Source organism: Quercus robur, chromosome 4 (genome assembly GCF_932294415.1).
Source record: "Quercus robur chromosome 4, dhQueRobu3.1, whole genome shotgun sequence".
NCBI classification, from domain to species: domain Eukaryota; kingdom Viridiplantae; phylum Streptophyta; class Magnoliopsida; order Fagales; family Fagaceae; genus Quercus; species Quercus robur.
Genome location: NC_065537.1, coordinates 12,496,514 through 12,523,670, shown reverse-complemented (window position 1 = coordinate 12,523,670; position 27,157 = coordinate 12,496,514). Strand labels below are relative to the sequence as shown.

The 27,157-nt window shown below is 34.5% G+C and overlaps 1 protein-coding gene and 1 pseudogene across 1 annotated transcript; both read left to right on the top strand.

The window, feature by feature from the left end:
* The first annotated feature begins 6,125 nt into the window (after window positions 1-6,125).
* Window positions 6,126-6,623, top strand: LOC126721394 (uncharacterized). The gene has a single exon (XM_050424433.1). The coding sequence runs from the start codon at window positions 6,126-6,128 to the stop codon at window positions 6,621-6,623; it is 498 nt and encodes a 165-aa protein (XP_050280390.1).
* Window positions 6,624-9,214: 2,591 nt separating this feature from the next.
* LOC126721393 (G-type lectin S-receptor-like serine/threonine-protein kinase B120) lies at window positions 9,215-26,164 on the top strand (annotated as a pseudogene).
* Window positions 26,165-27,157: the final 993 nt, after the last annotated feature.

Here is a 27,157-nt window from a genome sequence, read left to right as displayed (position 1 = left end):
TCATGGTGTATTGTTGTGTTTCAGGAGTTTATGTTCATATGATTCAAGTGCTTCACAGCTTCTAGAGTTAGGTGTGAGTGAGTTTTGTTCAACTGTTCCCAACTCACATGTTAAGTCTAGAGTCTGTTTTAGGGTTTTGTCACGGAATAGCCAAAGGGGGAGATTGTAAGGTTGAATTTATTCAACCATCTAATTGGCTTTATTCCGTGCCAAATTTGCTTGTAATTCAGCATTTAGTAACCCTGTATTTAGGTGGGTTTGTTGTAAGGGCAGTGAGTGAGATAGAGTGAAGATTGCTCAAGAGTGTGCAAGAAAACAGAGTGTCGCGGCTGAGACTCGCGGGTGGACTCGCGGCTGCAAGCCGCCAGAAGCTGCACACGTGACAAGCATGCTGGAAGATGAACAGTCATGCTAGCTGGAGCACTACAGGACAAAACAGGACAACTGGCCATACGGTTAACTCGCGACTGGATCTCGCGACTTGGTCAAGCCGCGAGGTCAAGCCGCGAGCCACCCCTGTTTTGGAAAAACCTGACGTTTCACATTCCTCTTCACTCTAGTATAAATACCCTTTTAACCCACGATTGAAAGAGAGCTTCCAGAGAGAATTTTGAGAGAGAAACCCTAAAGAAAAACAAGATTGTTTCACACACAATCCCTACCTTAGAGTCTCATCAAATTCCCTCACTCTCTTCCTCTCCATTGTCAAATCCTTGAGAGGCATTATACCAAACCTGGTTCTCACCATTATCATCTCTGTGAGACAGTCGTTTGGAGTTCTGGGAAGCAGTTAGGAAGGAGCCAATCTTCATTGGTTGATGCTACGGTGTAGTAGCGGAATCCGGGAAGCTAGAAAAGAAAAAGGTTCGGCGCAACCTCGTTGGAGCAAGAAGCTTGGAGGGCTTAGGTGCACTGGGTAGATTAGGCTTGGAGGGTCTATTGCTGTCCTTGTATCCCAACTGTATTTTCTAGTGGATTGATTACCACTTGGAGGGCGGCGGAGAGGTTTTTCGCCGAGGTCTTCGGTTTCCTCTTCGATAACACATCGGGTGTTATCTTTGTGTTTGCATCTTCCTTCCTCTCTATCTCTGCCTTTACATTATCTGCTGTGGTTTTATTTTGTTGTGGCTTAGATAGTTGTTTAACCAATTTCATATTATAGCATATGTTAAGTTTCCGCACACTAGTTGTTTGACATATTGCTTGTGTTGGTTAAGTTGGTTTTTGGGGGTCTAAACGTTCAAAAGTGTTTTTGTACACGTTTTTGAACTTTCACATTCATTCATCAATACAAAAATATATTTGTGAATCTATTTTAATTGTTTGATTTTCAAACTTGAAATTTTGTGTTCATACTATCCATAGTTTATTTTTGAGAAATTAAATGATAGTAACTGAAAAAGGGAATCCAAGAGAAAAAATTATGTTCGTTAGAGGTCTATGAGGTCGATGTACCCATATCTCTTCTTGGGGGGCGGGGGGATATATATTAAAATGGGCCTCTCATGAAAAGGAGAAGAGAGAGGATAAAACAAAAACAAAAAATGATACCTACAATCCTAGTTCTCAAAAAACCATATGAAAATAAAAGCATAGAACCATGAGCCTTCATCTCTATTCACTATTTTAAAGTAGTTCATTACATTGTTCCACGCTAAATTATATAAAGAAGTCTCACCTAGGTTATCAAAAAAAAAAGTCTCGCCTGGTAAAGTCTCTGATGGCTGTATAAGAGATCTGGGGTTCAATCCCCGCCTACACCAAAAATTGATTGGTGTCTTAATCTGATGATAAAGAACTATCATCAAGAGCGGACGCCATAGATTGAAATTCTCTATATGAAAAAAAAAAAAAAAAAAAAAAAAAAAAAAAAAGAGTCTCGCCTAATAAAAAATAAATCTAAAATAAAAAACAGTCACGCCTGATAAGGCACTGGTGGCCGCAATTATGGTTTTGACAAATGTGTCTACTTTTGACAAATGCCAGCATAAAAATCAGCTTTTGTTTTGTTTCTTTTTCAGGTACATGTGTGTCACGAGAGATAACAGGAAAACAAATCAGCACATATATTAACTTAATAGGTAAAAGATGTTAGAAATTTTTGTACCTTAGATAGAGAAAAATCTTAACATAATTAAATCCCCATTAGTTCAAGATGTATTAAATTCCTTACTATGTGATAATTAAAAAAATCATGTTTAATTTTTGTCACACATGAATTTTTTAATGATATATGTCAGTAATTAGACGTAGATGTTTCTCAAAGATGAAAACTAATATGACGTAGTAGATGATGACCATTATAAACATCAAACCGACTAGTATGATTTTGTTATTTGACAAACCATAGTGGACAACCGATATAATTTTATTTTGTTCACCGTATCCCGCAATTAGAGTCAATTCTTCGTCTTTCTCGCGTAAAAATATGATGATATCAGAGAAGGCAATGTGAAGGAAGGTGGGTCAGTTGTAATCACGCAGGATAGAAAAGAAAGGAATATTGGAATTTGGAGATGCTGGCCTTCGTTTTTTCTACGTTGACTTATATTTACTCTCTAAATGCATTTTCATCAAGAATTCTAAAATTTTTAGCATTTAATATTTCAAAAACCTACTTTATTTATTATCTATTTTGTGTACTATAAATAGAGATCAGTGTAATGTATTTTCTCAAACCATAGTGGACAATCGACATAATTTTTTTTTGTTCAACGTATCCCGCAATTAGAGTCAATTCTTCGTCTTTCTCGTGTAAAAATATAATATTTGAGAAGGCAATGTGAATGTGGGTCAGTTGTAATCACGCAGGAATTTAAAGTTCATCACGCCAATCAAGCAATCATATATTAATAGGAAAAGCCGTATAAACACCGCCGGAGCCAAAGCTTTCGGTCAGGGGCCAGCTTTACTATTAGTTCTGTGTGGTGGTTTTACTTTTTGATTTTGCTATTACTTAGCTATTAATTTTTTTTTTTAATTTTTTTTTATGTGAGTAAGAACAAAATTATTTTTGTTTAGAATTTTTTAAAGGGCAGGGTCATTTATTTTAGATAAAATTGATTAATTGAGCTTAATTTGTTTTTAGTTTTACTATTAGTAATTTTTGTTATTAAGCTATTTTTTTGGGGCTTGCATATTTTGTTTTAGATTTTAAATCTATAAATCTTTTTATGGTCACTAAAATGAGGAAATGATAAAGCTAAAAGCTTCTTTTTATAAATTACTGATATGAGAAGTGGTTTCTGGTAAGTAAAAGAATGATGCAAATGATGGGCTCATTATTTGAACCACTAAGAATTTGCTACAAAAACAATTTACGAAAATGTTGTAAAAAAGTTTGTTAGTATAGCATTATGCTTAAAATAATCAATGGTATTGTTTAAGGAAAATAAAATTGCTAAAATTAGTATACATATATATAATAATATTTTTTTAAAATAAAATTTCGGAGGGGGGGGGGGGGGTGGGAGGGTGCATTGCCCCCTTAGTCGAATGATAGCTCAACCCTTGCATATAAAGACCCATTAAGCAAAAAATTTCTTGAGGTTGTAAAGGCAAAAAGAGTAATTTTACATACATAAACTATCTTATAATATTTTTACAAAATATTGATGTCAAAAATTCTTACTAATATTCAATTGGACCTACCACTAAAATCACCTTTTTACTTACTAATAACTACCTATCACATCAACTATTTGTTAAAAAATTTGTAAAATAATTTGTGCATACATCCTTGTGCAAATCATGTTGTTTGTTTGTTTGTTTTTTTTTTTTTTTATGTTTTTTTTTTTCATCTTACTATGTTATGATAAACCTTAAAATTAATCTAAATTTCCACTTGATTAATTTAACAAGTCTACTAACGCTACTATAAAATCAACCGGAGTCTAAATTTCCTAGACGTATTCCATTGGGCCTTCGATTTCAATGCCAATGGATCTTCTATTTTACTAATATAACTTTGCTTCTGACCTCTAGTGAAACTGTGGCACCACCAATGACAGATAGAAAGCACTGGCCATGGAAGGCATTATCACATGAAAGAAAGCAACTTCTAATTATAAAATTGTTAAATTGTATATCCAACTAAGATCTAAGGGAGGATTGAAGTTTCTCTGTTCTGGAGGAAATACGGTTTTTTAACCTATTTTCCTGTTAGACTGTAGAATTAAGGGTGAGAAAGGTTTGTATCCTTGGAGTAACTAGTTTACATCCAAGGTTTGTTGGGCTTTTTTTCTTGGGGATCTGGGAAACAGTGAGTGCTTAGAGTTTCTGGTTGATAGTATTTTCGAAATGGACGATCTCTCAAACAGGTGGAACAAACTATCACTCTCAGAACGTGAAGGAGGTGAATTTAAATTCCAGGCACAGCACAAGTCACAAGAGTTCTCGATTGTGGCTAAGTTCTACACGCCTAGAATTCTGAATGTGGAGGCAGTGGCACGTACTTTCAATCCTATCTGGAGATCTAAGAATGGGTTTCAGATTCAAAACCTTGGAGAACATAGATTGCTTTTCATTTTCGATAATAAAGCAGATGTCGATAGGGTTCTACAAAATGAACCTTGGAGCTTTGATAAGCATGTAGTGATACTCCAGTCCTATAATAAAACCCTTCCTTTACGAGATTTGGCCTTTAGAGAATCCCTTTTTTGGGTCCAAGTGCATGATATTCCGATCGCTTATATGAACCAAGCTACGGCAGAAGAGCTATGTTCTGTGATCGGTGAAGTGATTCATATGCCAGGGGGTCCTTCGCTGGGCGGACAAGGATTTTTGAGAGTTAGAGTACGTGTGGATGTGACTCAACCCCTCTGTCGTGGAAGAATTGTGACGCTTGAGAATGGAGAACAATCATGGGTGGCGTTCCGGTACGAGCGGCTACCCAATGTATGTTACTAGTGCGGGTGTTTGGATCATGCTGATAAAGACTACGAAGTCTGGATTCACAGCAATAGTTCTCTCAAAACCAAGGATAGGAGGTATGATTCTAGTATTAGAGCCCTTCCTTTTTATTCCTCCAGCAAAAATGTTGTTTGTGTGCCTGGATATTTTGAATCACAGAAACAGAGACTGAAGGGAAAGGCTGCACATGTGAAGAAAGCCAACCGGAGCGGAAAGGACGATCATTCGTTCCGGCCAATGGTGCAGACAGAAACGGAAGGTGCTGATATCTCGGCTGGTATTAATGATGATTTGAATTTAAATGGGGAGGATTCTTCGCCTTGTTTTCAGAGTCAGAATGAGGCACGTACAGTTGACTTGCAAACTCCCATAAATCCGGAGAGGATTTTTGGGGATTTGGAAACGCATGAAAATCCTCAACATTTTGGGCCCGGCTGTGTTAACAATGAGACTAAAATGGACCCAACTAGCTCATCTTGTGGACCTGGATTAAAAAGCCCAAACCGTGACACTACTTTAGTGAAACCGGGCCTAGTGAGGGAGACTTCAGTCAAATGGGCTAGAGCTACTCGGTCTAGTGTTAAATCTGATGAGCTTGTTCATCCAACAAATCTGGGAAAACACCATGCAGAGGCTTTTGTCCACGAGCTGTTGGAAGCAAAACAACGTTCCAAAAATTCTGAGCATGGTGATTCAAGTACAGGTCCAACGGTGGAGGCTGATCAATAGCCCCACCGAGAGCCATGAGTTGGTTAGGTTGGAACGTGCGGGGGCTTGGGAACCAACGCACCGTTCATGAGCTTGCATTGTTAATGCGGGCACAAGATCCTGCTGTACTGTTCTTGGCCGAGACTTGGGCAGACGAAGATAGGCTGGCGAAGTTATGTGATGATTTACATTTTGATGAGAAGTGGGTTGTTCCAAGAGTTACGAGGGCTAGCGGACTAGCCTTGCTTTGGAAGAACACGGTGCAAATTACTGTAGATTCATCTTCCCTCAACTATATTGACGTCATAGTCAACAAAGGGAAGGATGACTCTTGGAGATTTGCTGGTATGTATGGGGTGCCAGAAACTAGGAGGAAGCATGAGACTTAGGAGTTATTGCGAACTCTTGATCGGAAATTCAGCTTGCCATGGTTGGTGGCCGGTGACTTCAACGAAATTTTATTATCACATGAGAAGTTTGGCGGGGCGTTGAGAAGTGAAGCAGCTATGAGAGATTTCAGAGAAGTTGTGGATGATTGTGGACTACTGGATTTGGGGTATGTGGGTATAAAATATACTTGGCGGGGCAAACGTGGCGACGGTATGGTTTTGGAACGGCTTGACCGAGCTCTAACGACACAAGCTTGGCTTGCAATGAACCCAGCCACACAGGTGCAATGTATTAGATCAAATGTCTCTGATCACTATCCCATAATTGTCAAGCCTGAAGGTATTGTGGGAAGACAATGCAAATTGTTTAGATTTGAACACATGTGGCTAACAGAGAGTGGTTGTGGTGATACTGTTAGGGAGGCTTGGATGACTCACATGTCGTACTCGTCCTCTCAGATAGTGTTGGAGAAAATAAAGCTTTGTGAGGAAAAGCTAATGGAGTGGAGCAAACGCTCCTTTGGTAGTGTGAAGAAACAGATTGAGGAGAAGTCTAAACTCCTAGAAAGGGCAGAATTTGCGGCGGCACAGGGGGCTGATTTTGAAGCAGTATGAATTCTTAGAGTTGAAATGAATGAGTTGCTTGAAAAAGAAAGCTTGATGTGGCAGCAACGAGCACGAGCTTTGCATCTCAAATCTGGTGATAGCAATACTCGATTCTTCCACAACAAAGCTTCTCAGAGATTTCGACGTAATAGAATTGTGGGCCTGCTTGATGAATCCAACTCTTGGTGCACGGATAGATCACAGGTTGAGGATATAGTTTATGGCTTTTATTCTAGCTTATTTACATCCTCTAGACCAGCTGGTGCTTATGCTGTGCTGGAGGTCATCCAGCCTTTAATCACTGAGGATATGAATAATGGCTTGACTAAGGAATTCACAAGACATGAGGTAGATATTGCCCTAAAAGAGATGGCCCCACTCAAGGCCCCAGGTCCTGATGGTATGCCCCCTCTTTTCTTTCAATCTTTTTGGCATTTGATTGGTGATGATGTCTCAAAAGCGGTTTTAGATTGTTTGAATTCATGTCATATTCCTGAGGAGTTTAATTTCACTTATGTTACTCTTATTCCCAAAGTGAAGAACCCTAAAAAAATATCTGAATTTCGACCTATAAGTCTCTGTAATGTTATTTACAAGTTGATTTCAAAGGTGTTGGCAAATCGTTTAAAACCTTTATTACCACTTATTGTTTCCGAAAACCAGAGTGCTTTCCAGGCTGGCAGGGTAATTACTGATAATATTCTTATGGCTTTCGAAACCTTACATTACATAAAAAATCATCAGAGTGGTAATACAGGTTTTATGGCTCTTAAACTTGACATGAGCAAGGCTTATGATCGAGTTGAATGGTCCTTTATGAAGGGTCTATTGGAAAAGATGGGTTTTCACAGAAAATGGGTTGATCTTATGATGGAATGTATCACTACTGTCACTTATTCCATTCTGATTAATGGGGAGCCGTCTCACATCATCCACCCTAGCAGAGGTCTCAGACAAGGAGATCCTTTATCTCCATATCTCTTCCTTCTTTGTACTGAGGGTTTGCATGGCTTACTAGCTAAGGCAGCTGCCTCTGGCGAGATTAGAGGTATATCTATTTGCAAAGGTGGACCCCGATTAACCCATTTATTTTTTGCAGATGATAGCTTGCTTTTCTGCAGAGCTTCGGTCCAGGAATGTATGCATATCCAGGACCTTCTATCTACTTATGAAGATGCATCCGAACAAAAGCTGAATAGAGATAAAACTACTCTTTTCTTCAGTAAAAAAACGGATAGAGGGATTCATGATTCTATCATAGACCTGCTTAGTGTTCCCAAAGTAAAGCAATATGAAAAATATTTAGGCTTGCCATCCTTTGTGGGAAGGAACAAAAACACAAGCTTGGCTTTTATCAAAGATCGGATTTGGAAGAAGCTTCAAGGGTGGAAGGAGAAAATTCTATCCCAAGCCGGGAGGGAAGTTCTTTTGAAGGCGGTAGTGCAAGCCATTCCCACATATTCTATGAGCTGCTTTAAGCTTCCTATTACACTTTTCCATGAGATCGAGGCAATGATTCGGAAGTTTTGGTGGGGTTAACGAGGCATTAGAAGGCGTATTCATTGGGTTAAATGGAGTAAAATGTGTAGGCCTAAATCGCTTGGAGAGGATCCTTTGCTTGGAGAAGCATCTTGAAGGGAAGAGAAATCATCAGGCGAGGTTTGAAATGGAGAATCGGGAATGGTTCTAAAGTCCGCATTTACGGTGATGATTGGCTACCTGGGTCTCGGCAAGGCAAGATTTTATCCCCTGTTATAGATGGTCAAGCTGATGCAAGGGTGTATAGCTTAATAAATCATGATAGTTTGTGCTAGAAGGAGGATGAGATTGATAGGTGGTTTATACCGGAGGAAGCTGCACTCATTAAGGCCATTCCGCTCAGTCTTTTCAATAGAGAAGACGTTCCATATTGGCCCCATACCCGGGACGGTGTCTTCTCGGTCAGGTCTGGGTACCGGCTCTGTTTGGACCTTGCTAAAACAGAGGTAGCCAGTAGCTCAGGTGCAGAAGACGCTACGGCGGTGTGGAAGACTATTTGGCGACTCAAGGTTCCAAACCGAGTCAAGAATCTTCTGTGGCGAGCCAGGAATAACTCCTTGCCAACTCGGGCCAACCTTGTTAGAAGAAAAGTTCTTGATGATGTGTTATGTCTGGAATGCAAGCTTAACGCAGAGGATACTCTGCATGCGGTCTGGTCTTGCCCGAAACTGGCTGATACATGGAAAATTCACTTCGTTCAACTTCAGGTGACCACTACTCACTACGCATCCTTTTTCGACGTGACTGATAGAGCTTCACTGGAGAAAAATTCTTTTGAGCTTTTCGCAATGACAGTCTCTGAAATTTGGATGAGGCGCAACAAGCTCTGGCTGGGTGAAAAGACAATTCCATTAGGTCAGGTTCCGGACTCAGCTTTCGATGCTCTCAAGGAGTTTTAGCAGCTGCGTCCTACACATGCCAAGATACCACGGACAGCTCAGGCAGTACGATGGAGACCACCACCTGAAACTTGTGTCAAGGCAAATTTCAACGGCGCAGTTTTCTCACAGGCTGGACTAGTTGGCATCAGCATTATAATCCGGAATGAACAAGGATTAGTTATGGCTGCTCTCTCACAACAAATTCCGCTACCTGCTTCGGTGGAGATGGTGGAAGTGCTAGCGGCTCGCCGGGCTTTGGTTTTTGCTAAGGAACTCGGTTTTGATAGAGTGGTTGTGGAAGGAGACTCTGCAAACACTATTACCTCTATTAATGGAGGGCACATGGACCTCTCGACTATGGGACATGTTCTGTTAGATATCAAAAGTTTAATTTCTTGTTTTTCTTTTATTTCAATTCAGCATATTAATAGAGAAGGAAATTGTGTGGCTCACAAGCTTGCTAGACAAGTTGCCAGTGTTCCTTTTTTGGTTTGGATGGAGTCTGTTCCACCAGATATTTTTGAGGTGTATCAACTCGACTTATTACGGATGCAATAATAAGATCTCTACCCAGAGGGGATTTTTCTCAAAAAAAAAAAAAAACTTTGCTTCTGAGAATAATTATGACGGATAAAGACTGTGATCAACCCCACTTAAACTCAACAATTTTGATTTTGTTATAGACAGACCATATAAGTGGACGGCTAGCATTTTTATTATTTAAGCTAAAGCTGAGTCAACTCCTTGATTTTCTCGTGTGAAAATATAAACTTGGATATTCGCGGCCTACTATAATCAACTAATTAAGTAGAAGACTTTACTTGGATAGCACAGCCTACTGTAATCAACTAAACTTGGATATGCGCGGCCTACTATAATCAACTAATTAAGGTAGAAACTGAGAGAATTTGGAATTGACAATGCACCTCTTCTCCTCTGGCCTCTCTAATGACTTCTCTTCATGGAAACAGCGCCTTCCGAAACAGCACCTACCTAATCAAGAGCTAATCTCCTTTGATACTACTTGTTAGTTCATTTAGACACCTATACACTCAGATTGTTTAACCTAATTAATTAATTAATTAATTAAGTTGATACTTAGGTTTATTATTCAGATTTAGGTTAAACATAAACAATCATATCACTTAATGCAGAAAAGTAAAGAAGACAAGCGATACAATAATCCAGGAAAACTAATGAAATAGTCCAGTTTCAAGGTAAAAAACCTGAGGTGTATTCAACTCAAACTATCCTCAAGGCAACAAATTCACTATATAGAATGGAAGTTTTATAATAAATTTTTTCCTAAATCGAAAGCTACCTCTTATAGTACTTACTCACGTGAGCACATGCAGCTTCGAATCCCCAGACTCTTCTATCTGAATTTCTTAAACACAAACATCCATGCTTGTGACTTTGAGATCCCACTCAAAGCTTTAAATCATCAGCCATTGTTGAACTTGTAGCAACAACTTCTACAATACCAAATCTTGAGTTTATTTAAAGAATATTGCCAGTAGAAGATTTTAGAGAACTTTGGGTAGAAAAACCCTAGATCTACAATATGAGGCACAAGAAGTACTATTCTCTATTTAAAAAACCCTTCTAAAACATGCTTTAGGATTTCTTTTAAATACTTGTGAAATAGATCTGAAACCCTAATCACTTAATGAGCTATTAGGCCTTAAATAAATTTTGCAGAAATGCATCTTGATCGATTAAGCTTTCTTCTTGATTAGTCAAGCTAGGCAGATTTCGAATTCTTCTTTCTGCAGCTTATACATTCTTGAATCTTGACTTGTATCACCTTGAGCATTGTCTAATAAACCCTAGAGACTCTAAGATCTATATTTAGACAAGTTTGTATTAACGGTTTGCAATTGTTCTAAACTTTTAGAACCTAACATACCAAATACTGGAAAATGTGGAAAACTATTTTTACAAAAGGTTTTCCGGCTAAAGAACAAAGCATATGAAAAATATCAATCAATCAAACAAAAAATTAAATAAAAATTAGTATTCCAATCCCTAATATCCTCAATTATCCAATTAATGTTGCAATGTTAAAATATCAATTTTTATTCCTTTTTAGCTACTTTATTGATTGTTTTGCAACTTTAAATAATTTTTTGTATCTTTTTCTTTTGTTGCTATGTTGTCATTGAATAACTCTCTCCTTCAGTGCAAATGTTGGTGAGAGTTGTACATATATTACATGAGTATATGTATCTTCTTTTTATGCATGTTTACATATATTATTTGGTGTGAGTTGTACATATTACATAAATAATTGACTAAATTACAAGCAATAGTATTTGTTCTTTGTTATGCAATAGTGTTTGTTCCTTTGTTTAATTAACTAAATTTTAGGAATAATTATAAAATAAAAGAAATGAATATAAAATTGTATTTGTTCTTCCTTTTTATGCCTTTCTCTTCTTAATATTATTTTTTTAGTAAATAAATAAATAAAAAGAGGAGGCCTATAGATGGTTAGAGACAATGAAGGGAGTATATCAAAGTGAATGATACAACAATTAGCTAAAACCCCCAAAAGAGCTAATGGAAAAATCATAAAACCATGAAACCGCAAAGGGCAAAAAAGGTTACAAATGAAGACAACAAGCCTTGATTTATAAAATATGGAGTGTCTCATCACTGTCAAAGTGCCATCAAGGTAGAGTTGAAGAAGGGGACAATAGAGTCTGTGTTTGGAAGAGTTAGGCTTCCTTTTTATTTTTGGGGAGACAAAAAAGGAGTTGATCGAGTGTTTATTTTTGTTTGTTTTTAGACCCCCTAAACACAACCAGATTAACCTAGTTATTTAGCTAACTGATTAACTTAGGTAAATTATGCAAATCTAGATTAACACAGATAAATCATATCATTGGCAAGTGCGGAAAATAAAAAACACAACAATATGATAACTCAGGAAAACCAAACCGGTAAAAAACTTAGGGAAGATTTAACCTAACTATCCTCAAGGTAAAACTGAATCCACTGTAAAAGAATTAAAGTTTACACAATAGCGACTTAGACCACTAACATCCTATTACTACCTCGAGTAGGAAACTTACTACCACGACCCCATGATAGCTCCAAGTCCACGGACTACTTCTTTCTTAGATTCCCAGCAAGTACAAGCACACCCGCTTGTGTATCTTTAAGCTCTTGAATCTGCAATTGAATTGATCACCAAGTTCTTGACATAATCTTGAATCTTGGAAACCCTAAGTATGTGTGAAGGAAACCACCTCTTGTTCTCACAGAAGATTCACACACACAGCATAAAGAACCACCTTAAAATGTAGCTAGGGTTTTCCCTTTTATACTTAAGACAAAACATAAAACCCTACACATCAAACGGGCTTAGGTTGAGTTGGAAATTCTATAGAAAAAACAATCTGCACTACTTTTGATCGATCGAGTCTAATGCTCAATCGATCGAGCCAGGCAGATTTACATAGTAAATCTTGCAGCAACTCGATTCCAACTTTACATAAAAAACATATACTTTGAGTAAGTCTAAACAAGACTAAAATATTTTGATCATGGTTTGCCAACATTCCAAAATGAAGTTCTAATACATTAGTTCCCAATTCCTTAGAACCTAACAAACTCCCCCTTTGGCAATCCGTGACAAAATACAAACTAAACAAAATGCTCAAAGTTACATAAAAACAGCCTATTACAAAAATGTTGCCCAACACAACAAATTCAACCTAACTACTATCTATCAGTTGCAAGTGTAAACAGTAGCACGACTGAATCAACCTATATATTTCCTGAAACACTCAACAAACGCATAAATGGATGTGTAGAAAATACAAACAAAACAAAAATAACTTATTGATTTCACATAACACAAAATAAAGACATATATCATGAATAGCCTCATAAATATAAATCAATAAGCAATGTGAAACAAGAAACATATACAAATCAATGTATCTCCCCCTATCATGGACAACCCAATAAAAAAAATACATCATGAGCCAAAAAGTAAATACACATTGAAGCACCTAGATACAATCTAATAGCTCCATAAGCTCCACAAAAACAAAAAAAACTGCCCCTAACTACAAAAACCCTCTACAAATGTACTTCCCCTTTTTGTGATAGAATGCCAAAGGGCAATCATAATCCATCATCAAAAGGAGGTGGCAGAGGCGACCATCGAAGATGCTCCAAATCTGCTCGCAAAGCACGAAGTTCATCAAGCATGTCTACCAAAATCTGACCATGAGCCGCCTGAATGGTCATGACAGTCTTCAACATACGTCGAATGTCTGAATCATCCGAGGTAAAAGGTGGAGGAACAGCAGTAGCAGGATCAACAGACTTCTTAGCTGTAGTATCACCTGTAGAAGAGGGAGGAGGAGGTGTGACACCAGAAGTCTCTACCCCAGGGTGTTTAGAGCTCGCTCTCATCTAAGTAGCCCTCTGCCTAAGAAAGGTGGCACCTATAGGAGCAATAATATGGACAAACTCATATGCGGGAAAGTCCTCTAAACCTAGATGCGAAAGAATTTGATGAATGAAAATCGGAAAGAAAAGAGCATGAGCAGTAGAACTACTCCTATGAACCACAATCAAAGAACGAATAAAAAGATGAGGAAAACTCATAGGAGCATAAAAAACAAAGGCATACAAAAACGTAAATTGCTCTAAAGGAATGGTGTGCAGATGAGAGATAGGCCAAATAGAATGGCAAGAAATTCGAAAGAAAAGATAGTGAATCTCAGTCAACTCATGAGAGGTGATTTGAGAGTCAGAACCCCACTAGATAGTAGTACTAGTAATAAATGACATAATGTCATCAAGAGGTGGAGACTCATCGTATGGATAAACACAATGCTGGACCACTGGCACCCCAAGAGCAGCAGCTACTACTGAAGGAGTAATGGTGTACTCATCACCCCGTATCCAACTTCTCACAAGAGTGTTGGATTCATATGAATGGACAGAGAGGTTCGAGTAGAACTCTTTGATCAAGGTAGCCGGAGGAGGATGATCAACATCCAATAGAGGTAACCAGCCCCTACGGTCAAAGTTTCTCCTAATCTTAGGATCAAGCTCATCTAACAAAACCTTTCTCTCAGCTCAAATGTTCCTCTTAAGGTTAAGCTTCTCATAAGCTTATTGGTTTTTCTCACTCAGGAACCTCTCACTCTTAAAGGTGGGGGAAGAAGAAGAGGTGGAGGTCCTATGGGCTCTAGTCTTCCTAACCATGATGCTAAGGATCAAAGGACAGACACAAGAGAGAGAGAAAAAGATCAAAAAGAAAAACCAAGGGCAGACTGCAAGTTAGCACCAAAGAAAAAAAAATAGAAGTATCAGTTCTATATGATGCATGAACAATATCAATACATGATGCATGCTCTAATGCAGTGAGAATGAATTCAATTTTACTTCAAGATCACAAATTGGCTTGAGCAAAGAGTTTACATCAAAATCCCCAAACTTTGAAAAACCCATTTTCACAAAACCCAAAAAATTGATCAATTGACCATTACACAAGAGAGTTAACACAATATAATGATCAAATGAATCAATCTAACATGCTAATTTCACAAAAATTTAGCACAATTGAACAAAATCCCCAATTCGAGTAGTTTCAAGCCCTAGAAATTTCAATTTTTCACAAATCACCAAATTGATCAAATTAAACACAAGAATCATGTTTATATTGTCCCCAAAAAAAAAAAAAAAAAAAAACCCATTGATCAATTTCCAAAGAAAAGGCTTAACTCAACAAAAATCCTAAATTTTCATAGGTTCGACATTCTCCCTAAAATGCATGAAACATGAAAATAAATGAAAAAGGAGGGGCAAAACGGTCTTACCGGCCTTAGAGGACAAAAACCCTTAAAGTAATTTGGGCGAAAATGACAAAAATCTTGCGTGGAATCTTAGACCAATCGAATAGAGAGAGAAAAACTTTTGAAAGTTTTGAAATAGTGTTTGAAAACATGAGAAACAAAGGTTTTTAAAAAACTCTCTATAGGATTTTCGATTGATCGAAAAATAGATTCGATCGATCGAAAATCACTTTCGATTGATCCAACAGCGATCGAGTAGGTTAGGTTCAAACCAAAATTTTAATCGCATTTTCGATTAGTCAAAAAACAAGTTTGATCGATCGAAAATATGGAAAACACAATTTTTTGAAAAATAGAGCAATTTTATGCAGAAACTCCTCAAAGCATTGAATTTTATGAATAAAATGCATGAATATGAGATGAAATATTTTTCAAAAACACTTGTTTTGAACCCAGTTTTCCCAAAATTAAGATTTTCAATCAATTCACCGTATATTCTCAAGCATCAAACATGTTTTGCATAAAACTTAAGGAATTTTCAAACTTGGTTGGCCAAACCAAAATCACACATAATAACATGTACAAAGTTTAGCAAAGAGTAACTTGTGTAGTATGTGCAACTAGCAAAAACTCGAGATACATGTGAGGTGATATGTAAATAGAACTCAAGCACAATGTCTACAAAATTCATCACATAGAATTTGAAAGAGACTATCACCTAAAGAGTTACATCATATAACTCTCACATCTCCTAGAAAACAAACTTGCAATCATGTAAGTTTCTTGATTTGCCTCATATTGTACACACCAATTTTATTTGCTTAGAAACTTATTAAATTAGCCGGGATAATGTACACACCAATTTTATTAAATTGTGAAGTTATTAAAGCCCAATAATTTACACACCAATTTTAGCATTTAAACCAAGGCTACACCTTATGATCTTTCTGTGCATGTGCCACACTTTCTCAAGCACAAAATCTTACGATATACACTAAGGTGTTCATGATTGGCTAGTAAACAGTGGTAAGATGGTTATTTATGCATTTCTTAATAAGATCAAATCCGACAATCAAAGGCATGTGACTTCAAGATCAAGAAAATATGATCAAAAACTATAAACATCTTTCCCACACAACATGCACTTCAAGGCTTCAACTAGTAAAGTGTAATAAATAAGTTCATCCAAACTAAACAAAGTACATAAACATGTTATGTAAAAATAAATTGGCCAATCTTGATTTCAAATCAAAGGAAATATTGCAAAACACATTTTGCTTCTTTAAAAAAAAAAAAAAGAAAAAAAAAGAAAAAAAAGAAGAAACAAAAACAATCCTAGAATGAAATGCATGAGTGTTGTGCAATGCAAGTCCTAGAAACAAAAAGAAAAGAAAAAACAATAAAAATAAAGGTCAAAAAGAGTAGAGCGATGAAACACAAGGACCATGTCAGAAAGACTCAATTTGATTGAGCCTTTTGCATCCAAAACTTTTTAGATGCAACTCGAGCATTGGAGTTATTCTTTAAATTAGAATTCTGAGCAACTCCAGGATTGAAATAAAGGTTTAAAGCCTTTACCAACTCACCAATAAGTACCATAGAATCTTGTGCTTGAGGCACAGGCACTTTTGGCATGTTCGCTCGCTTGGCAGCTTGTAACTTGAAACAGTTTGGACGAATATGCCTAGACTTTCCACAAAAATGACAAACTTATGCAAGCTTATCATGCAACTTGCCCTTAGGAGGGTTATGAGCCTTAGGTTTAGACACTTGAAAATCAACCCTAATCTTCCTAGGAGGTGTGACATCTACAGATTTAGCAACCTCACTCACAGAGGGTTTGACAACCTTACTCACAGGCACAGAGATGCTTTCTACAAAACCTAAACCAATTTTGTCAGATGGAGACTTTTGAACACTCAGCATGTGATAAAGTTTGGAGCTTGCAGACATATTAGTTTGTTCTCTAGCAACATACAATTCAAGTTCCAAATTCTTAACTTTATCAAGCAAAAGCATGTTCTCAGTCTTCACATTATTCAACAATTCATTAGCATCAAATGGTTTCACAAGCAAAATTTTCTTTTCAAGTTCAAGAGATGTAATTTTCTTTAAGCCTAAATCAACACTCATAGCATTTTTTTCAGCAACTTTGCAAAGTTTATTATAGGCTTCTTGTAAATCTGCATCATCAGAGAGTTCCCCATCAGAAAGGTTCTCTTTAACAGCAACACTTTCATCAACTACAGCAGTAGCAGTGAAAGTAATGAAGTTTCCATCCTCATCACTGTTAGATTCATTATCAGAAACTTTATCATCACTAAGAGTTACAGTCATAGCCTTACCCTTAGACCTCAAAAATGTTGGACATTCAGATTTCACATGACCATACCCTTGATATCCAAAGCATTGTTGACCCATAGAATTATTAGAAGGTTGACCTATTCTCTCTTTAGGTTTTTCAGTGTTATTAACCTTAGTGGGATCATTCCTCCTAAAATTTATGGGTTCAACAGTGTTCTTACCTCTTGACCTTCTGTTATTGTTCCTAAGAAAATTTCTAAAGTTCTTTGCAAGGTAAGCTATCTCTGTAGCAGAGAGCTTATCATCAAATCCACTCACATCAATATCATCAACAGACTTAAGAGCCATTGATTTGGATTTGCTAGTCTTAGATAGGTCCAATTCATAGGACTGAAGAGATCCTACAAGTTCATCAACAGGGATGGAATCCACATCCTTGCTCTCAGTGATGGCAGTCACTTTAGGTCTAAAATCCTCAGTCAAAGATCTAAGAATCTTTCTAACAATTTTAGGTTGATCATAGATTTCACCTAGATTATAAGCAGAATTAACAATATTATTAAGTTTAGCATAAAATTCATCAAAAGATTCATCATCAGACATCCTAATGATTTCAAATCTAGTAGTTAATTCTTGTAACTTTTCTATTTTAACTGCCTTTGTGCCTTCATGCACAGTCTAAAGGATATTCCAAACAGTATGAGCAATCTCAATATTAGAGATTCTCTTAAATTTCTCCATAGAAACAGCATTAAAATTAGCATTTATAACTTTACTATTAAAAGCGGCTGCTTCTTTCTGAGAAGTTTGCCACTCACTAACAGGAGTAATGGGCTTCTCCCATCCGTATTTAACGGAGTTCCAGACTCTCTCATCAATAGATTTCAGGAATACTTTCATCATTACTTTTCAATAAGCATAGTTATTCCCATCAAAGTGAGGTGGAATAACGAGAGAGTGTCTATGTTCCATGACAACAGGGGTCAAGGATCAGCTCTTAGATCAAAAGATCTACAACAAGAGAGCAACCTGCTCTGATACCACTTGTTTGTTTTTAGACCCCTTAAACACAACCAGATTAACCTATTTATTTAGCCAAGTGATTAACTTAGATAAATTATGCAGATTTAGATTAACACATATAAATCATATCTTTGACAAGTGCGGAAAATAAAGAACACAACAATATGATAACCTAGGAAAAGCAAACCGGTAAAAAACCTAGGGAGGATTTAACCTAGCTATCCTCAAGGTAAAACTGAATCCACTATGAAAGAATTGAAGTTTACACAATAGCGACTTAGATCACTAACATCCTATTGCTACCTCGAGTAGGAAACTTACTACCACAACTCGATGATAGCTCTGAGTCCATGGACTACTTCTTTCTTGGATTTTCAACAAGTACAAGCACGCCCACTTGTGTATATTTAAGCTCTTGAATCTGCAAATGAATTGATCACCAAGTTCTTGACATAATCTTAAATCTTGGAAACCCTAAGTATGTGTGAAGGCAACCACCTCTTGATCTCACAGAAGATTCACACACACAGCATAAAGAACCACCTCAAAACGTGATTAGGGTTTTCTCTTTTATACTTAAGACAAAACATAAAACCCTACACATCAAACGGGCTTGGGCTGAGTTGGAAATTCTGCAGAAAAAACAATTTGCACGACTTTCGATCGATCGAGTCAGGTAGATTTACACAGTAAATCCTGCAGCAACTCGATTCCAACTTTACATTAAAAAAAAACATATACTTTGAGCAAGTCTAAATAAGACTAAAACGTTTTGATCATGGTTTGCCAACATTCCAAAATGAAGTTCTAATACATTAGTTCCTAATTCCTTAGAACCTAACAATTTTTTTTTTTTTTTTTAAATTGGATTTTGATTTTTTTTTTTTTTAATATTGTTGATGTGAAAAAATGTAAGAGCTTCAAATCCTATGTGGCAAGCTCTTATGAAGTTAAATAAAAGTAAAAAAAACGGCCAAAGACTTCAATTTTATAGTATATATAGATTAGACTTATTTTTACGTAATATTGTGTACTACTATTAATTTGGACATAATGTTGACCAAGCCATATTAGGACTCAAGATCCTTGCGAACTTAAAAAGTATCATTACACATAAACTATAACACATAGTTTTACACAAATCTAATTTTTAAACTAAAACTATTACTTAAAGTCATAATTTTGAATTTAAAAATCATGACTTGATGTCATGGTTTCAATTAAAAAATGGAGTATGTGTAAAACTTTGTGTAAGAGCTTATATGCAACAAGTATTGCCCTTCCAAGGAAATATATGAACTTAACTAAAATTTTACATGATTAATAATAATATTATTATTATTATTTTTATATATGGATTGTTGCAACGTGGTTGAAACTTCTATACAAACTACAAATGAACTAAATGCAAAAATTAAGCTTGAAGGTATTGGATGCTACCAAAATATTTTCATATTTTTGTTCTCATGTTTGACACTAAAGTATTTTGATATCAGATGGAGTAAATGTTTCAGAAACACCTATGCCAGTTATACTTAAGCTTGGTGAAAAATATGCATGCGGATTTTTTTTCAAGATGTGCTTATCTTTGTTTCATTTTATAAAAAGTTCATTATATTTGAGATGATTGCTATATGTAAAACCAATCTTCTTGTATCTATTTTCAACTTTTATTTTGAATTAGGATTATTGATTTTTCATTTAGTTTTTACTTAATTGTTGCATTAAACAAAGTGAAGATATTTAACATTTTCTAACTATTTGGTATGTTGCATGAATTAGCAACTAATTATCAAATAAAACATATCTCTTTTTACTCTGAAAACTCTACAATCGTTTAAGTTTTGCCATCTAGTTGTGTAAAGGCTTGCCACATGTCATTTATCATATAAATATTTTTTCTAACAAAAATCAATTAATATAATAATTAAATACATTAATCATTATTATTATTAACTCATGTATATATTTACTTATTATAAATGATTCCACTTAGTTCCAATTTATTTAACCAATTATTTCTTTAATAATTTTAATTATTAGTTATTGATAAAGTACATAAAAAATACTATCATTCAACAATAAATAAATTTGATTACAATCACTATATAACTATCTAGGTTTCAGTTCATATTAAAAAGTGCTATAATTTTCAATTAACAATTTTGACTTTAGCTATATATACAAAGTTATTTAACTATATGTTTCTTTTACATAATATATTTAATTAGTCTAGGTTGATACCTATATTTTCATATATTTAACTAAAATCAAAAACTAAGTGGAATCATTTATCTTTACATCGATCAATAGGGACTGTCTCTATCTTCATTTAGATTTTTTCATTTTGAATCCTATATGTCAATATATTTCCACAAATATATCTTAATGTTTTTATTTTAGTTATACTCATTTTATGAATATTGAAGAATTATATCACAATTCCTTTGTGACATATAAACTTTATTTTGAAGTAAACGATGACATCAAACATTTTATTTGACATAAGTATAACATATTAATCATGATTTTCTACCTCGATTATGGAAGTGGAGATTATTGATTGACATATGGATGTATTAGAATACATTGGATTGGACAGATCTGATTGATTGTTCTACAAACTATTATCACTTGAATAATTAAACTCATAATTTCTAAAGAACATAGTCTTTTAATTCTGAGGATCGTGAACTCAAATGTGAAACATAAGTTAAAACCTTAATACGTTGTGTAATCATATTTACCATTATAGGAACATCGTTGCTTAAGATTGAATCCATAATCTCAATAAGAGATAAGAAACATTCTCTTGACATAGATTTAATGGGAATTGATTATTTAGAGTATCATGCCTGGTCATTTTAGTAAAGGGTTACTAAAAATATATATTTAATGAATTGAAATTCTAAGAAAATAGGAATAATCAAGAAATTAAATTAGGGACTCAAAGATTAAAGATATACTAATAATAATGTGATGGTAAATTATTTTATCTTTATTTCACTATGAATATTTTATGGATTGATCAAATGAATTTTTAGTTACGAGATATCTTGTATAATTAAATAAACCCTATAGTACAATTATGTTTTTATAGTGGAGTGAAATATAGACTAATTTAAAGATAACGGAAGTCACACTGTTGAAATAACAGGAGCCCAAAGTTTTTTGGAGCTAGGTTTTATTTTCCATTTATTCGTATCTCAAACTATACATTTAAACATTCCAATGGATGGACTGTTAGAACATCAATTATGAAGAAAACTAAAATGATTATAAACGGTGTAGAAGGGGGTTTATATATATGTTAAGGCATATAAAATTAATATTTATTATTAATCTATCTGCAATTAATTGATTTGTATACAATTAATTTTTATTTATTTTTTGTTTCTTAAAACTAATGTTATATTTTAATATGTAATATTTAATTTATTTAGCAAAAAATTTACTTTTAATTGTCACTGTAGTGTGCTTTTGTTAGCCCTTAATTGATTATCTCAAATTGACCCTTAATATTATGCCAAATGAGCAAATAAGACCTCACAATTTCACATCATTATTTTAATATATTTTTTTTACTTGAATAAGAATTTTTTATTCTCTACTTAAACCCTTTATTAGTATCATTTTTTTTTAATAATACCGTTTATTAGAATCTTAGTACATCATTTTAAAAAAAAAAAAATTAGCAAACTATATAATTTCATATGCAAACACAATTATAAAAAATGTCAAATGATATTGTAAAGTCCATATTTTTAGATTGGCAACCATGAACAATTGTAATAGTTTAGACTTAGTTTATCTAAATAAAATTACATTAGATAATATTTGATCAATAATGCAAAAGAGGAACCCCTGCAAGACTGCATTTCAACTTTAGCTTGACAGGCCGAAAACCACTTATCTCGACCAATCATACAAAATGTTTCAACCAATCATGACTCAGGCAGTTTGGATTCTCAACTTCTTTTCTTAGCCGTTTGATCTAGGGTTTTGATGGAACTTAAGTACATATAAATACAAATTTTAGAGCACGTTTTTTCACGCACAAGAGAGCAATGTTACTGCCCAAATCTGGATTTTTCCAAGCTCTCTTAAAGCACCAACTAGAGATTACATGCAAACAAAAAATCCAATGATAGAGCAAAGTTTCTAAAATTAGCTAAACACAGTTACTAATTAAATATTTGAGAGTGGATCTTGAAGTCACGAAAATGACAGTTCGTCTACAACTATCCAAAATACAAGAGTCCGTGGAATTCAGAGTTACGTGTAGTCACACCAATAAGTACTAAATGAGTTAGTACTAGATTTAGGGTTAAATCTATTATACAAACTTTGATTCTATTCCAGTGGATATATTGTCTTGAGGATTGTTTAGGTTAAATCATTCTCAATATATATATATATATATCTATTATACAAACTTTGATTCTATTCTAGTGGATATGTTGTCTTGAGGATTGTTTAGGTTAAATCATTCTCAATATATATATATATATATATATTGTGAAACAGATTGTTTCATCAATTTTCATTGGTCATCATATTGGTGTCATATGTGATTTGTGCTTGTGTGATGTGTTAATCAATTCAATCAAGAGCATAATTAATTACTTGACTAAAATTTGATTTATTTAGTAAAAACCAGGGCCTAAATCCTATAATATAGAGTTTTAATAGAATAGGTGGTTGAAAAAAAAAAAAAAAAAAACCTACGTTAAATTTTTAAGAAGACATAAAAAGATAAAAAGGCAATGTGAAATGAAGTGTCAGACCATACTTATTTAAGGGTCTGTTTAGAATCCACTTATTTTCCTGAAATTGAAAACTTTTTGCTAAAAGTACTGTAAATAAAAGTAAAGTTAGCTGAAACAGTACAGTAGAACCCATAAATAGTACCAAAAAGTGCAGTGGGGCCCATAAATAGTATTAAAAATAAGCTAAATAGCAAAATAAGTTGGCAAAAATAATTTTTGCCCAACACACACTATGGTGGCGTTTGGGTATTGTGTTTTATGCATTGCGTTTTCTGCTTTTTTTTTTCCTGGATGCACGTTTGACACTATTCATTGTCCATGAACAGTGATTTTAGGCTTATGAACAGTGCCAAACGCATGAATAGTAACTTTTTTATTATTTTTTTATTGTTTTCAATTTTTAGTTTTCAACAAAATAATCGGTATCCAAACGGATCCTAGGTAAAATAATCGGACCAAAGATTTATGATAGTCATTCATACCTTTGATACTTTTGTGTCTATGCATAGTTCATTAACCAATGAAATTATTTCTTTAATAAATTTTTGGTTATGTCTCAATATAACCAGTCTTCTTTCATTAATGTTTCTCAAAAAAAAAAAAAAAAAAAAAATTCTTCTTTCAATGGACCGCCTAAGGTGTTTGACCTTGGTAGGCAGCAGCTGTATGTTTCCTTGTAGACCCGCGCTATACGCTGGCATGAGCATATAAGTAGCTAGCTAATTAGCAAACAAGTGAAAAGTCATTAGTCTCTATCTTACTGGCTAACAACATGATAAACATTCTCAAATTTGTGTTCATTCTATTTTTCTCTTGCTTGTTGTGTACTTCTCATGGCGTGAATGTGAATAATCTTAAATCAGGTGATACACTCAATTCCTAAAGTTTCCTAGTTTCCACAGAAAGAAGGTTCTCTCTCTCTCTCTCTCTCTCTCTCTCTCTCTCTCTCTCTCTCTACATATACACACACTAAAGGTTTGTTCATTAAAAAAGTTTTGCCCTAGTAGATATTCATGTGTATTGCATCTTAATTATCTTAATTGAGGTTTTACTGGAAAAATGTTTGTTGCTTATATATAGATGGTACAGAAATTAGCCATGGCTAAGGATCTTAAATATGGATCTTATTCAAGGTTTATGTGCCTCGTACTCTGGGATTACACAAATTACAGATGCAACAAAAAATGAATCTAGGGCAAGAATTTTAAAAATTAAACCATTAGTAAAACTAACTAAACTAAGGTATGTCTAATTTTCACTGAGGTTTCAAATACAAACTGTTAAAGATTTCTAAAATTGGTTAGATTGGAGCTTCATAATATGTTATATTAATTAGCTGCATTTCTACACCTTTTTAGTTAAGTTTTAGGTTTGAAGGATCTGAACTTTCATGATCCCTTTGATGGATCTCTTTTGCTTATTATGCTTAACACTCGTTTATCCCTTCGTAAGGGTACTCATCTTCCACAATTTTGTTTAAAATAAAATGAAAATTTCATTCCCTTGTATTTGTAGATTTTCGATATGAAGTATAACTTGGATTAAAATCGGAAAATATTTTCTTATATGATTATTACTAACACTGCTATATATGACCAGGTATAGGAACAACGAAGTGGATATGCGTTGCAATTTTCCCAGCCATTGCTCTACTCTTGATTGTTTTCTGCATATTGTGTTATCTACTAAAACGGAGAGCAGTTGTAATTCAAGGTATATATATAATATTTAAATTTACCAATTCTTGATTATTAATATGATATATGCAAATTATGAAGTTCTATGGAAATTTAAACAGGGAGTGATGAAACAAACGGTGAAAATGGATTGGTTGCTTTATTGAGCTTGGACCTATCTATCAACATGAATGAAATTCTAAATAATGGGAATGATGGAGCTTGTTTAAGTGTAATTAGCTATACATGTTTCATGGCTGCAACAAACAATTTTTCATTAGAAAACAAGCTTGGAGAAGGAGGCTTTGGGCCTGTGTATAAGGTCACCTCTAAATAAATTTCCACATCAAGTAGTTTTGAGTAACTTACATCTAAGCTGAATTAATCTTTTTTAATCACCACACCAGGGAAAATTGGCAGGGGGGCAAACAGTAGTGATAAAGCGATTGGGGCGAAATTCAGGACATGGAATATTGGAGTTCAAGAATGAGCTGATAGTCATACCTAAACTCCGTCATTTGAATATTGTTAAACTTATTGGTTGTTGCATTCATGGAGAAGAGAGGATGTTGGTTTATGAATACATGCCCAACTTAGATTGCTTTCTATTTGGTTAGAAAAACATTAACTTTTACTAGTACTTCCTTTGCTTATTTTTCAAAAATAAAATTTAAGTTTATTATATTACTTTCTAAAAGCTAGATTATTGATCACATCTATTTAATTTTTTATATTGGATAGATTCAAAGAGGAGCAGGTTATTAGATTGGAAAAAAACGTTTCAACATAATTGAAGAAATCGCTCAAGAACTACTCTATCTCCATAAATATTCAAGACAAAGAATAATTCATAGAGATTTAAAAGCCGGTAATATACTCCTTGACCAAAACATGAATCCTAAGATTTTTGATTTTGGCATAGCACGAATTTTCAAACCGGATGAATTGGAAGCAAACACTAATGTAATTGTTGGAACATAGTAAGTTAATGATAAACCCCTGCACTTGTGAAGATTAAAGTTCTATTTTAATCAGACTATTACATGTGCTCAATTCAATCACTTGTGAAATGAAATATTTATTGTGTTTTTGATGTATTGGTTATATGTCTCCTGAGTATGCTATGGAAGGGTTATTCTCTATAAAATCTGATGTCTATAGCTTTGGAGTCTTGATGCTTGAAATCGTGAGTGGTAGAAAAAAAAAATAGCTTCTACCATGTTGACTACACACTCAATTTAGTAGGATATGTATGTTGATTAAATTTAAGGTTTGGATTTTATTTATATTCATTGTTATGTGTGCTTCTAATATTGTAAATGATTTTCTCAGGCATGGAATTTATGGGAAGAAGGCCAAGAGCTAGAACTAATTGATCCTTCAATAAGTGATTCATGTGTCAAATATAAGGTGTTGAGATGGATCCATATCAGTCTCCTATGTATACAGAATAACACTAATGATCGGCCCACTATGTTAGATGTGTTATTTATGTTAAGAGATGATAGTACACCATTGCCTTTGCCAAAAAACTAACCATATTTTTTGGATGAAATGGCTTTAGGGCAATTATTCCCAAGTCCTAACAAAGACTCAAAACGTTCTTTTCAATAGATTGCTTGTCCACTTCAGTTAGGGCAGATGATATAGTAATAGAGAGGATAATTATTATCTAGCTTTCCCACTTCTGTTAGGTTCAGGTTTTTCTTTTCTCCCCCGTTAACTTTCTTTGCGTATATGGCCATAATGGTGGCTCATAGTCGAGAATTGTCAATTACACCTTTCCCTGTGATTGTTGTAATATGAACTCCCTGCCTGAATCTACTCTGGATGTGTGGAGGAAGGATGTTAGTGTTGTTCTTGCTTAATGAAATTGGTATTTATCTAAAAAAATAAAAATAATAAATAAATCTTCACCTTTCAACTACGCTACATATTAATGTGCAATTTTCTTAGTCATAGATATCATATATCTTTTTCTTTTTTTAACCATTTCTTGTAGAAAATTCGATTTCTTTGACGTATTGTTCGATTTCTTTTTTAACATTGTTTTTTTCAAATACCCAATGAAACTTTCCATAATGCATTAATTGCCAAAGATAAAATTATGCAAATTAAACTTTCCATTCGTGGGACCAATAAATTGTTAAAATGTCACTACTTTTTTTCAAATAATTGTTATAGTACTATGGTTCTTTGTATTTCCCGTTTCAGTTAAATTGTCACTGTTTTGTTAGGACCTTTATCTCTTTTGCTTTATTCTGTTTGATCAAAGGAAGTCACTATCTGCAGCTATTTCTTTATAACTTAGGGTTGTGTAGTAATAGTTTATATATGTAAAGTGAAGTCTCTTGCATCTCTTTTTGTTCTTTTCTCTCTTCTTCCAAAATGCTAACAAGCCTAACCAGTTATAATCTTTTCTTAGTGTCACTTTAGATATAAAGCTTTCTTTTTAAACCAAATTAACTTATTGTAGAGAGAGAAAATTCCTGACCTATCACAAGCTGACACGTCACATTATCAAGTCCA

Bases quoted from the DNA above. Each gene is read 5' to 3' on its own strand.
- LOC126721394 (XM_050424433.1), top strand. From the start codon at position 6,126: ATGAGAGATTTCAGAGAAGTTGTGGATGATTGTGGACTACTGGATTTG.